The 12,797-nt window shown below is 44.5% G+C and overlaps 1 protein-coding gene across 15 annotated transcripts in view; it reads left to right on the top strand.

Annotated features, from left to right (window-relative positions):
- The window catches only part of PPFIBP2 (PPFIA binding protein 2), a gene marked incomplete at its 5' end in the record, with an annotated part of 153,001 nt that overhangs the window by 88,235 nt on the left and 51,969 nt on the right, over nt 1-12,797 (top strand). For 13 of the 15 annotated variants that reach the window (XM_080912717.1, XM_080912709.1, XM_080912718.1 and 10 more), the window contains one exon: nt 10,947-11,078. In XM_080912717.1, the coding sequence (XP_080768843.1) occupies nt 10,947-11,078 (132 nt within the window). Of the gene's footprint in view, nt 1-6,770; nt 6,826-10,946; nt 11,079-12,797 lie in introns of those variants that run through there. The other 2 variants (XM_080912710.1, XM_080912715.1) reach the window with 1 other exon arrangement.

Below are 12,797 nucleotides of genomic sequence, written 5' to 3'. Positions count from 1 at the left end.
AGTCCTAGGAGCCCTTTCTGCAGGCCACACCACCTCATCTTATCATAGAAGCTGCCATCTGCTAGGGTGGCATCTGGGGTTGTATAAAGTCAACTTGTCAGCATATTTTTTGTCCTCGCCCCTTACTCTATCACTCCCTCTGTAGTTTCCTCCTCTGGTGAAAAACTATCACACAAATGCCATCTGACTGTAACTTAGCAGACAGCAGAAGGGAAAGTAGGAGTTAGCTAATGTTCCCATACTCTGTAAATAGAATCCTCTCCTTATGGCCTTTTGTTGGTTCCAGTATATGTACATACGGTTTGCAAAGCTGTAGTCCTATGGAGGGACAGCCTAGTCCTTAGGCTAAAACTAAATATGACATTGCAACTCTTTTTCCATTTGAAAAATGTAGCCACGTAGCTCTCTCTACTGCCACTTACAATTATTTTAAGTAGCAATATCAAAATTGACCTAACCATTCATTATTCCCCAAATAGTTGTATCATTGTAAAAAAAAAAGTAAGCTGGGCCTATTACAGAGGGACTTTGACTTGTCCTGAGGAGTCTTTAATGTCTGCTGAGCACATCATTAGACTTTTGATTCAGTCTATTTATTCATAGATTTCCTTTGCCTAAGTCATCCTTGAATTCTTGGCTCTTTCGAAAATTCCGGCACGCTGGAAGTTTCTGTGTGTGTGCTTTGTGGCTTTTGATAAGATTCCCGATATAGGGAAGAGTCTCAGCTTCCATTCAAAGAAGGAGATCCATTCCCTGAAAGCGACCAGATTTACTTAGATGACTGATGGTAATCCTTTCCTCCTTCGTTTGGTTCTGCTTTGTTTTGAACTGTCAAGATCAGCCGTGAGCACAGCTTTGTGTTCTGCTGCTGGCCTGCTGAGTGTTATAGTTTCTGGGCATGTTGGTTTTGTTTGGGTGCATTTGAAGAATTTGGGGGGAGGAAAGGTAAATGAGTATCTCAATGGATGTGTTTTTATTAAATTTAGTGGCAGCAGCTTGGAGGTAATCATTATTTTGCTGTCTTTTTACTCCTGATTAATAAATTACACTATTCTGTCTTAGTTTGATTTTGTTTAGATTATATACCATTTTTTTCCCCTGAGAAATTATGATTAGTAACAGAAGGTCTTTTATGGAAGAAGAAGAAGAAAAAAAAAAAAAAACCCAAATACTGTCTTTTGAATACCTGGAAAAGAAAGTAGTCTGATTGGGAAGCAATGTTGCATGAAGCACATGTGGATTGAGTTTTCGGGTCAGCCTGAGGTGCGGAGAAGGGTAAGGAAGATGATAGACTATTGTAAACCATTCAGAAAGAGACCATGAAAGTGACTATGTGAGAAAGTATCAGAGGGCTGACGTTTCAGGAAGGTGGTACCTGGCTAGAAGTCATGCTTTCAGAGGCTAGAGAATGGCTGCATTGTACTGGAGTGCTGTGCTTCTTTCTGGACTGCTCGACTTCCTGCTGTGACAGTACTCCTGTCTGTCATGGAGCTTAATAGAGGCGGCCAGCACTTCTGGGCAGAGGCTGGCTTACCTGTCAGCACTGTCACACAGAAAGCAGTTGGGCTTTGTGAACACTTTAGGTCAGTTGGCTTTTGTGTCCTATTTATTCTAATGCCCACTGGCTTGTCATTCTTCATCTGCTGTAATTTGGGAAAAGGGTAACTGAGCATTTGTCCCTTCTAGAACTTGACTAAGTGCTGTGTCCACGATTTTCAGCACACCCTCTCAGTCTTGTAAGAGTATCAGAAACATTGCACATTCCAATTGTAGGATGCATTTGAGCCTCAGCTCACACAAGGTGTTTGTTGGATTTGGTGGTTCCAGCATTGGATCTCAAGTTCAAAGCTGCTGCTGTCCTGGAATCTTCTTGACACTGTAAGACCCTTGGGTCTTGCACGACTGTGATGGCACAGTGTTGTTTACAACCTGGAGTATGTATATGCCCTGTGAACTGGGGGCAGGTACAGACTTGCTCCGTCTGGCTGAGATATCCTTGGCTGCAGGGCTCTTGACTTCTGGTGGATGGAACAAGAATGACTCATGACCTAGAGGCAGAGAATGGACACAATTGCTCCTTTCTGTCTGTCCTGCCAGACTTGGCTCACTGCTCTGAATGAGGTCTTTCCCTGTCTCCAGTAGGGCCTTCTGTTTGCCTGGAACCCAGCACTTCCCCCTGGATGTTGCTGGTCCAGATAACACTGCACACTGAAGTATCCTGTCTAAAGGTAACAGCTGTTTTCAGTGCTAGTTCAGTGCCTTTGTGAACCTAGTAATACAAGGTGGTCTAGTTTGTTATTTTACACAGAGGTTAATAATTAACAATTTAAAGATATCCTAAACATTTTCAAATTTGAAATGTCCTGTGTGAATGAACCTCAGAGTAAGTAACTAACTGTAGGTCCCGCCTGGCTGGGAGACCTCTAGTCTACAACGTATGCTCTAGACTTCCCCCACCCACTGGCTACAATAGCCCTGGGAGACTATCAGTTACTTTTCTGATGCTGTGATGAGACGACATGACCAAAGAAATTATAAAAGAGTTTATTGGAGTTCATATTTTCAGAGGGTCAGAGGCAGATGGGCATAGTGCCTGAACAGTAGCCTGTGTGGTTACATCCTGATCCACAGGTTTTAGGCAGAGAGAGCTCACTAGGACTGGTGAGGGATTTTGAAACCTCAAAACCAACTCCTGTGTGGCACACCTCCTCCAGCAAGATCGCACCTCCTAATTCTTCAGAGACAGTTCAAACATCTGGGAACTAAGCATTCAAACATGTGTGCCCATGGGGACTGGGGGAATCATTCTTTTAAAGCACCTCAGGGTTTTAAGAAAACTTCAATGAAATATGCATTGTCCAAACCCTGTGTGTTGTTCAGCTCCAGCAAGTGCACTGAGGTGTTTCTGAAGATGAAGATGTCAGACTCCTTCCAGGAGCCCAAGAGGAAGAGGTTATCCTCTTACCCAACTAATGGACAGGCCTCCTCAGTTGTCCCGAGACTGGCCCCTGCTCACTGTGTCTGCCCACCTGCCAGGTGGCATATCCAAACGTGAACCCATCCAGTCCCCAGGAGAAAGCACAAAGACCTCTGGGTATTAGTTAAACCAGAAAGAGTCAGAACTGACTCAGAGCCAGGTTCACCTAGACTGCAGGTATGCTTGGAATGAAAGAAAGATGCAAACTGTCCTGACTTTTGTGAAGCCATCACCCTGCTCTGAGAAATAAGGGACAGCATTCATGTGTTTCAAGCCTCCACCCCATCCTAGAGCCCCAGGGTTTATGTGAAGCTGACTGAGGTGTGGAGTGACTGGGAGTCAGTGAGCCTAGAGGTCCATCTGGGAAGGTCATTAAGTGTATTTTTATTTCTTTTGTTATCAGTAGTGATGCTGGGCCTTATGCATGCCAGGCAAACACTACTGCCACTGAGCTCTGGCTCTCTGCTTTCCTTTCTTGCCGAGGATAGGGGTGAAGTCTGGATTCTAAATTGTACATCTATGCTGTTGTCTCATAGGAGAGTAACCTGATGGTGAGGAGCAGGGTGATTGCCAGTCAGCGCACATAATCACTGGTCCCACCCTCAGCAAGCACAGAGCTTGCTCAAGGCAGCATGGACCTGACAGAGAGGGCTGTGCCAGTGAAAGGAAGTCCTGTTGAGTTAGAAAGTTCTAGACAGAAACAGGAAGTACCCAGACCTCAAGACAATGCCAAAGGCTACCCATGGAGGTGCCTTAAGAACTTACAATGTTATGTTCAACTATTCCAGTTTTGTTAAAAACAGGTTGTCATACAAATGGCCAATGTACCTGAAGACACTGGGCAAGGGTTTTAAGGCCTGGACACAGACCCTGTAATGTGCTAAGGAATAAAGCTTTTTTTTTTTTTTTTAAATAAAAAAGAATATTAAACAGAACACACATGATCTGGCAGGCACATACATCTGTCTGAGGAAGGCAGCAAGTCACGAGTGAGAAAATGTCCATTTATTCTCTAAAACCCCTCTGAGAGATTTTAAGACACAAATACCTAGTTTCTTCAAGCTTATCCAACTTGATGTTGTTTGTCTAGACATTGGCACAGATCAGCCCACGTTGCAGGTGAAGCTAAGGTTTCAAAGAGACTCAGTCAGGAGGAAATGAAACCAGAATGGCTAGAGTAGGTTGGGGGACCCCTTTTCTGTAGTATTCCTCATGAGCCTGGCTTCCTGGCAAGGCCAGAGCCTTTGACTTCAAAGGGCAAAGAGACAGGGTTTTGTTTGCTTGTCTCTCTATAGCCCGTTCTTTCCTTCTGGTTTCAGGTTGCCAGAGGGGCTGCAGTCCCCTGTCATTGGTCAGTAATTCCCTGGGTCATGTTCCACTCTTAAAGATGGAGGTAATTGCTTCAAGATGTGGCCCTTTACGGAGGGAGAGAACGAGTTGAAAGGCAGATCTCTCTCTCTCTTTTTTTATCCGCTCCACTCAGGACCTGAGCCTCAGGGAAAAGGAAATGGCTGATTGTAAACTCTCTTTCATCTCTGAGAGGGGAGATGCCCTCGTGCTTCTGGAAGGAGTTAGTGGTGGTGGGAAAAGTGAGGGCCAAGTGGAAATGTTGTCCATTCTTTTATTTTTCTAAAGCATCCTTACCCAACCTCACAGTCCTCACAGTAAGTGAAATAAGCCTTCCATACCCCCCCCCCCCTTGCCCTCCTTCTTTTAGACTGCAGGCAACCTTCAAAACAGTCAGGAACAGGAAGCACAAGGGAACCAGCTGCTGCCTCTCTCCATCCATCAAGGTAGCTAGAGGACAGTGAGCAACCCCTGCGGGGCCCCACCCTGTAGGTTGGGAGCCTGGGCACATCAGACAGGCAGGTTGCATCCAGGGCCTACTCCAGTGCTGGAGTGACAAGCTGGCAGGGACACAGGACAGTTTCCTTAAAGTAGACAGAATAAAGGTAAAGGCAACAAAGGCGATGAGAGGAAAATGAATGGTCAGGGACACCTGGTACATGACAGCCACTTCTGCTCAACTGATGCTGTGCAATCTATTCAAGGCCAGAACTATAAGCTGTGGCTAAGTTTAGACATCAAATCCCAGAGGTAAAACTGTTTTTGTCCCTTACTTTGGCCAAGGCTGGAGGCAGACAGACATCTTGTTAAGGAGTGAAAGGTAGAGGAGGCATGGGGGAAGGGATGGGAGAGAGAGTTCTTTCTCTTTTCATCATACACGCAGGCGCACATGCATACACACACACAGAAAGAGGGAAAGAGAGAGGGGGGAGGGAGGGAGCGAGAACGCACATACATTTACTTATGCAGAGGCAGGGCAGTTGGTTGTGGTAACTTTAAGAGTAGGAAGTCCAGAGGCTTCTTTAGAATGTCAGAAATTTGATCATGTTTATAGCCCAAGGAATGAGAGCTGATGGTGAGGACAAGATTAAGTGCCGGCCAGAGTGCATAATTGATGGTCCTGTCCCAGACTAGTGCCGAGCCTGGTGGGAACTCCTTCCAAGGCCGCACAAAGGTGAGGGAGTGGCTAGGTCTTGGGCGTCTCTCTGAGTTAGGAGCTGGGGAAAGATCAGGGGATACCACCAAGACTCCTGGTTACCTGCCACAGAAGCTGATATTCATCAAGCGAGTCAGGATGGGCAGAGGTGGAAAGGTCAGTCAAAAGGGTACATTTCAGAAACAGAATTCTAGAAGCATTATGTTTCTCTGTCTCTCTGTGTCTCTCCCCTTTCCCTTCCCCCCTCTTTTCCCCCTCTTTTTTTTTTCCTGTCTCTTTTGAAGTGGGGAGGGGGAGAGAAGGCTCTTAGGGTCAGTAGAGCCCAACCTGAGTCCGCCCTCACTCAGCCTCTGAGTGATAGGGTTACAGATGTGTGTCAACACACTCAGCTTTCTGGGCTAGAAAATAGACCATGAAAATGACAGAACTTGACAGAGACAATGACAGTATGTAGTCTGTCAGACTAGCTTTAGAATGAGGTGTGTGTGTGTGTGTGTGTGTGTGTGTGTGTGTGTGTGTGTGTGTGTGTGTGTGTGTACGTACACTAAGGGATTTAAGAAAGATGAATGAGATAACAGTGGAAAATTCTGAAATAAAAAGAATGTAAGTTCAGTAAATGGTGACAGGTTTTTATTGTGTTGGTAGATAGGATGAGAGATTATTTGACAAGAACACATTGTGGGGTCTAAGCTTAGAGGCATGGGAGAGATTTCGAACTGAGAAGAACTAGCCAGGAATGAGTAGAAGTTATACCAGACAGTGTTGGCAGATAAGCTGTAATCAGAGACGGCGAGTTTGTATTGAAACTGATGATAGGATTAAATGGCTTTCAGTGGCAATGCCCAGGTCATCAGGAGTGGAAACAAACAGAGACCGAGATTTGGCTCCACCTGGGCCCTTGTAAACAAAGGCCATCAGGTTTGAGGCCTGGGCACATTGGGGGAAGGATTTTTCTGGGGTAGATATGAATACAAATGTAATGACAAACCTCAAAGTACAGAGTAGCCAGGGAGACAAATATTGCTAAAGAAAGTTGATAGACCAGGAAAAGAGGGAGTTACTAAGTAACCAGTGGACACAGAAGAAGAAATTCTAGGTTGAGGGAGCAAGAGGGGTAGTTGAAAAGGTCAGACGAGAGAACTTAAGAACTGAAGAGTTAGGAGACAAAGCAAACACATTCTGGGCACAGATGAGGACCTAGCTGTGACCCTGACGCTGAGAAGCAAAGCCTCCAGGAGCTGAGGTCTGCGTGGAACGGAACAGAAGGTCTGCAAGCAGAAACAGGACGGAACAGCGACCATTCACAAGGATGCTGAAGCTCCTGAGGAGACGCAGATCGCCTAATGTAGGTAGAAAAGCCACCGGTCAAAAGGCAGATGTCTGTGGGGAGTGGAAACTGCCTTGCTTCCGAATATTTGGGAAAATGTGCTAGACCTGAGCACATTACATGTGAGCGATTGATGGGGGCAGATCTTGAGGCAGGCCTGACATGGGAGACAGGTATTCTCTGTGACCTGGGTTGGAGGCAGTCCCCAGGTGGAGAGGTGGCTGTTCTGTAAGTTGTGTTGATGAGGGCAGAGTGATCTTCGGAGATGATTGAGGATAGGGAAACACACCATGTCAAATCCTCATTTTGGAAGCAGAAGGCAGCCTTGATGCTGCAGCAGGAGAATCTGGTTCCTGACAGTGGCCAGGGGCCTTGCTTAAACTTGTTGAGTGCTGACTTTTTTTTTTCCAACAACAATCAGCATTAGAATTCTATTTCCTTTTTTTTTTTTTTTTTTTTTTTTGGTCTTTTTAGTAGTTTATATTAATTGTATGTAATGGGTCTCATTATGACATCACACACACACACAGACACACACACACACACACACACACACACACACACACACAATGTAATTTAATCTTATCCCCCATTAGTCTCTCCTGTCCCACTTCTGATCCCTTTCCTATCAACTTGCACTTTACTATTTCTCTTTTTATGATCCAATGAGTGTTTAAAAAACTTTTGTACTGTAGTCCAATGTATCTCCCTCATACCCGGCGTACTCCTTCCCCTCTCCCTGCCCCTCCTGTAAATTCCCCTTCCCTCCACATAGCTTCAGCTCGCTTTCCAACATGTACATATAATGACTTTATGTAGCTATATGCAATCTAGGTCCCAAACTGAGAGATGAAATTACGTTCCTGAGACTGACCTAATTGTTTAATATTATTATTTCCAGTTCTTACAAGTGACATAAATTTGCTCTTCTTTATGGGTGAAAAAGTTTCCATTGTGTATATGTAGACATTTCTTTTTTAAAAAAAATCCATTTGTCGGTCAGTGGACGCCTGTGCTGGTTCTGTGCCATAGCTGTTGTGAATAGTGCTGCAGTGAACATGCTGGTGCAATGGAACTCTGTGATGTGTGGACACGAAGCCTGGCTTTTTCAGTCCATGGGCTAGAACAGTAATTGTTCATGACAATGATAAGGCAGGGATATTAACCCAAGGCTTGAAAGAGGTAAAAACACCAGGGAGTCTGTAAAAGCTTTATCATCTGTGAACTGTCATCAGTTAAACCTCAGGTTTCCAGTTAAAAGTTGAGCATGTCCAACACGAATGTCCACTCGGAATTCGAGCATGACCAATTCAAATGTCGGCGTGACTAATTAGAATGGCTATTGGAACTAATTACAGCACTGTCTTCATCAGCTGCAACATTGGTGTGACTAATTACAACCTGGGAGTTTAAACGATTGTGGGGGGTGGGGTGGGGGTGGGGGTGTCTGGCTGTTCTGAGAGCAAAGGAGACTTCATACATTGGAAGGCTTTTAAAAAGTTCACTAAAACAGTGTGGAGGCTGATCCCTGGACAGAGGGTAGGGATATCACCTTATGATTATTCCGTAGCCCACTGGGATTGTGCTTTGAGTTGTCATGTTCCTAAGTGTTGGTTTCTGGTAGGCGTTTAAAAACAGATTGAAATCTTACAGAAGACTCTTTCCCCTTAGATCTCAGCACTCCAACTGTTCATATGGATTTCACCTTGTGAGATTGTCCCTTTGTCCCTGTGCATAGGCAGCGTGGAAGCTTATATATATTTACATGTTGTGTGGTTCATCCCTAGTTTGTAGTAATTTACTAGTTTCCTGCTAACAACAACTCTTCTTTCAGTGTCTCCTCTTACCTGCTTCAGCTTTTATTATTTCTTTTGTGTGTATGGGGTACATACACACATACACACAAATACCGTGACATGTATGTGGAGGTCATAGAAAAGCCTAAGGTCTTATTTCTTGCCTTCCACCTTGTTTGAGACAGGTCTCATGGCCTTGTGTACGTAAGCTAGGTAGTGTAGCAGCCAGGTACTCTTGTCAAGTGTCTGCATCCCATTTTACTGTAGTAGCATCAGGATTATAGACATTTGCTATATGCCCAGCTACCTACTACACAGGTCCTAGGGATCTGAATTCCGGTCCCCACACTTGCATGGCAAGCCCTTTAACCACCGAGCCATTTCCCTAGCCCATGATATATTTTTAGCTAGGATCATCCATTTTGTAAACTGCCTTAAATTAGTTTTAGAACAAGGAATGTAGATGCAAGGATGGACTTAGAGAACCAGGTGTAGAAAAAGGGATATGGAAAGAAGGTGTAGGAGAGAATAACTGATAAAAAGGGAAGGTTATTAGCATCTTATGAACTTCACATACTCAAGGCCAAGAGAACTCATCAGTTTGGTGTGCCCTCCCACTTGGGAAAGAAATGCTTAAGATACTTTCCAACCTCCTCAGCCTCAGCAACAGAGTTCTCTAGATAGTATGTTTTCAGTGAAACCATGGCAGTCTTAAGTGGGCTTTAGTAAATATGTGTTGGCTACCTTTTTCAACATTTTGTTATTTCTCTTTAGATTCTCTGATTCACAACAAACCTCTCCCACTCCAGCTTGAAAAACAGGGTATGTCCAACAGAAATGAATCCTGAGGTCAAACAAGTGGTAGTCAGCAAACTAATTCTGCTTATGACTGGCATTATGTTCTTGGCCAGCAGATCTGCTTATTCTCCCTGGGCCTGTTTTCTCATCTGTAGAGTCGGGATACCAATGTTTGTTGCCATTTCCCCAGGGAGGTATGTTAAGAGAATGTGTACAAACCCAGCCAGCAATCTCTGCTGCAAAGAAGGCACTCAACAAACTCGAGTTTGTCATTACCTTGGGCATCTCATCTGACTGATTCCTTGTGGCCAAGCATCCCATGGTTCTAATGCTATAGTGTTCCTGATTTTGCCCTGTTATCCAGCCCCGTGCCTGGCTGAACAGGAAGAACCTGTTTATGTGGCCCAAGGCTCAGGAGGACTTCTAGACAACCAGCTAATTCAGTTAGTTTGTAGTTCAGAGTCATCAGGGACTGGTGGCCTTTTAGGGTTGGGTTAGTGAAGTATCTGTTCCTGGTCAAACTGCCTTTTCCTCTATGGTTTGATTCATGATGGCCATGGACAGTTTGAGATCTATGAGATCAGAGATCATCATTCCATGTGCCAGGGTTGGGTTGCCTGAGATTATACACAGTGTTCAGACCATGCAAGAGGTCCTTTCTTTTCTAGATGCTCTTCTGGTAATCATGTATGTCCTTGGTGCTAGGGCCTGCATTGTTAGGTGCATCCTTGCACAAGGATCTTAGCCATCAGGGTACCATCATTTGCTGGTAGAAAGCGTACTGCAGTCTGGAAATACTTCTGGTCCTGTATAATGCCTCAACAGCTGTCTTACCTACATTCTTTGTTGTTTCTTCTTGTTTATGTTCAATAGGTGTATGTGTTAATGGCAGGCTCGGTGTCCAGGAGCTGGGCTTTTTGGTTGCCAGCCAATATTCTAGTGACTGCAGGAACAGAAATAATGACTTCTGTCTTTTGACAACAAGCAGAGAGTAACCTTATCTCATAGTTGTCCTGTGATAATTTTTGGTATAGTTCTGGAAGGAGCCATCTCACAGGACCATTCCTCAGGTGTCTACTTTATCCTCTGACTTCTTTCCAGATTTACTGTAAATGATGTCTCATGTTGAGATTTGTAGAAGAATAGACTGATCCTTGATTGTACTGGACTAGCAATTTCTATTTTCAAAAACTGTGTTGTCAATATGAATGCATATTTGTTTGCTCTGATTGAGAGGGATTGCCACTCTGCCTTGAAAACAGGGATGGGAAGTGTTCATCCTTTGAAAGTACCCATTCATTTTCTCTGAAAATAATTAATAATGGTTACTATGGAGAAATGCCTTTCAGAGCATGCTGGGTGATGTCAGGGGTTGTGCTGTCCCAAGCCAAACTTCTCCCTAACAGACCCGAGGCTGGTATATAGTGGCCCCACCCTAGGCTGTAGAAGACACAGTGTGGATATTGCCTATGTGCAATGGATGGAGCAGCTGCTGGCCTTGTTGCCATGGGGGCTTATGATGCTGAGATGTATTTTTGCTTACAGGAGCTGCTAAGCCGCACATCTCTGGAGACCCAGAAGTTGGATCTGATTACTGAGGTGTCTGAGCTGAAGCTCAAGCTGGTTGGTATGGAGAAAGAGCAGAAAGAACAAGAGGAAAAACAAAGAAAAGCAGAGGTGAATATAATGCACCGTGTGGGGTGGGGTGGGGCCTGGGTTGTATGTCAGCCACTGAGTGCTAAGGAATATTCATGCACTAAAAACACAATGATCCGTTTAATACCAAGTTATCAGGTTTTGCTGTTGCTGCACATTTCAGCAATGCCCAAACCGCTCAGTTTTGGCTTTCGTGCTCTGTCCTCAAACTGCTGACAGGGATGGAAAGGGAAACAGTTGAGAGGAGGGATCAGACACATGCGGAGGGACACAAGATGTCTTTTGTGAAAACTAAGGTAATGACAACAGCAGGACGGAAGCCAGCCTCCCAGCAGGCCCGGAGCTGTTTGAGATACATGTTTTACACATCAGGTTTGTGTGCCTTGTTCCGTCCTCTGGATGGGTTGTGTGGGTGAGCCCACATTCAGGCCGTCTCTGAAAGAATCTTTTCTTGCACTGTCTTTCAGACTCCATGTATCATTGACTAGGACCTGCCAGAGTCTATTGGACAGAGCTTAGAGGGTCTTAGGCCCAGATCACCTTTTCAGGAGCAGCATGTTCTCACTTAGTCATTTCTCTGATCTGTGTTCACACCTGGCATTGTGACCCATGGAAGAAGGTAGTTTTACATCTCAGGAGCCTTCTCCTTGTTTACCGACTGATTGATCTACCCAATAGCTCTCTAGACTTAAACACATGAGCTACGTAACATGTATGAACGTCTATTTGTTTATCTATAAAAATAGTCAATGAATTAAAGACAGTTTAATCACAGATGTTAAGTGTCATAAATAGTATCTGATGTTTTGTTAACACTTTTTATTCAGTTCTCTCTGAAAAACCAAAAGATGGAAAGTACTTTCTCATAAGTGCTAACAGTATCTGCACTGACATCTGCTATGTTTTTTTTTCTGAGTTTATAATAGAGCTGTACTACTAACATGCCAGGGGGTGTTCCTTGCATTGATTTTGAGAACATGAAAGTAAGGTGTGTAGGGGTCACAGGAAGAGAGCTGTAGTAAACTGTGTACAGGAAGGAGCTCCTATTGAGAGTGCTGGTGGGTCTCATATTGGATTTCATATCTAGCTTAGAGTCATGCTCAGATATTCCCCAGCTTTGAGATTGCTGGTTAATTTAACTCCCAAATCTCTACTTTTGTTATTTGCTTATTTCTTTCTATTAGATGGCCGTAGTGCTTGCTATGATTTCCCCAGTCACTCTGAGGACGGCCTGAGAACTCGTGCATGTAGCCCTTAGCTTAGCTTGGATCATGGAGCAGTGGCTAGCTTTTATTGATTACTTACTAGCAGTGTTGTTCACACTGACAGCACAAAGGTAGGTTGTGACACGTTATTCACATGCTCTGAGTTCACCCAGACTGAGAGCTGATCTGCGGGGACTTCCTTCATGGCTTGTAGGGAAACAGTCAGATCTCCCGGGTTAGGCCTTTTATCAGTGCTCTAGGGTGTATAATATAATAAATGCAAGCATTCATTAGGAGTGAGAGGCAGAGTTCTGGCAGCTCTGTGAAGGGTGTATATTGTCAGAGATCCATTTAAAGCCAAAAGGAGAATAGGGGTGGGTGGGGGAAGGGAAGAGAGAGGAGCTGATAACTTGATGGAAATCTAGAGTTAAAGTACAGCATGGTTAGAGCAAGACAGTCTCACCATGCCTCTAAAAGCTTACTTTAGGTCAGTCCTTGATTTTCTGTTTACCTTATTCTCGGGAAGGCTGACCCC

The sequence above is a fragment of the Micromys minutus genome (genome assembly GCF_963924665.1).
Source record: "Micromys minutus genome assembly, chromosome: 2".
In the NCBI taxonomy this organism is placed as follows: domain Eukaryota; kingdom Metazoa; phylum Chordata; class Mammalia; order Rodentia; family Muridae; genus Micromys; species Micromys minutus.
Note: the sequence above shows the minus strand (reverse complement) of the source record. Positions and strands in the feature narration are given on the sequence as shown.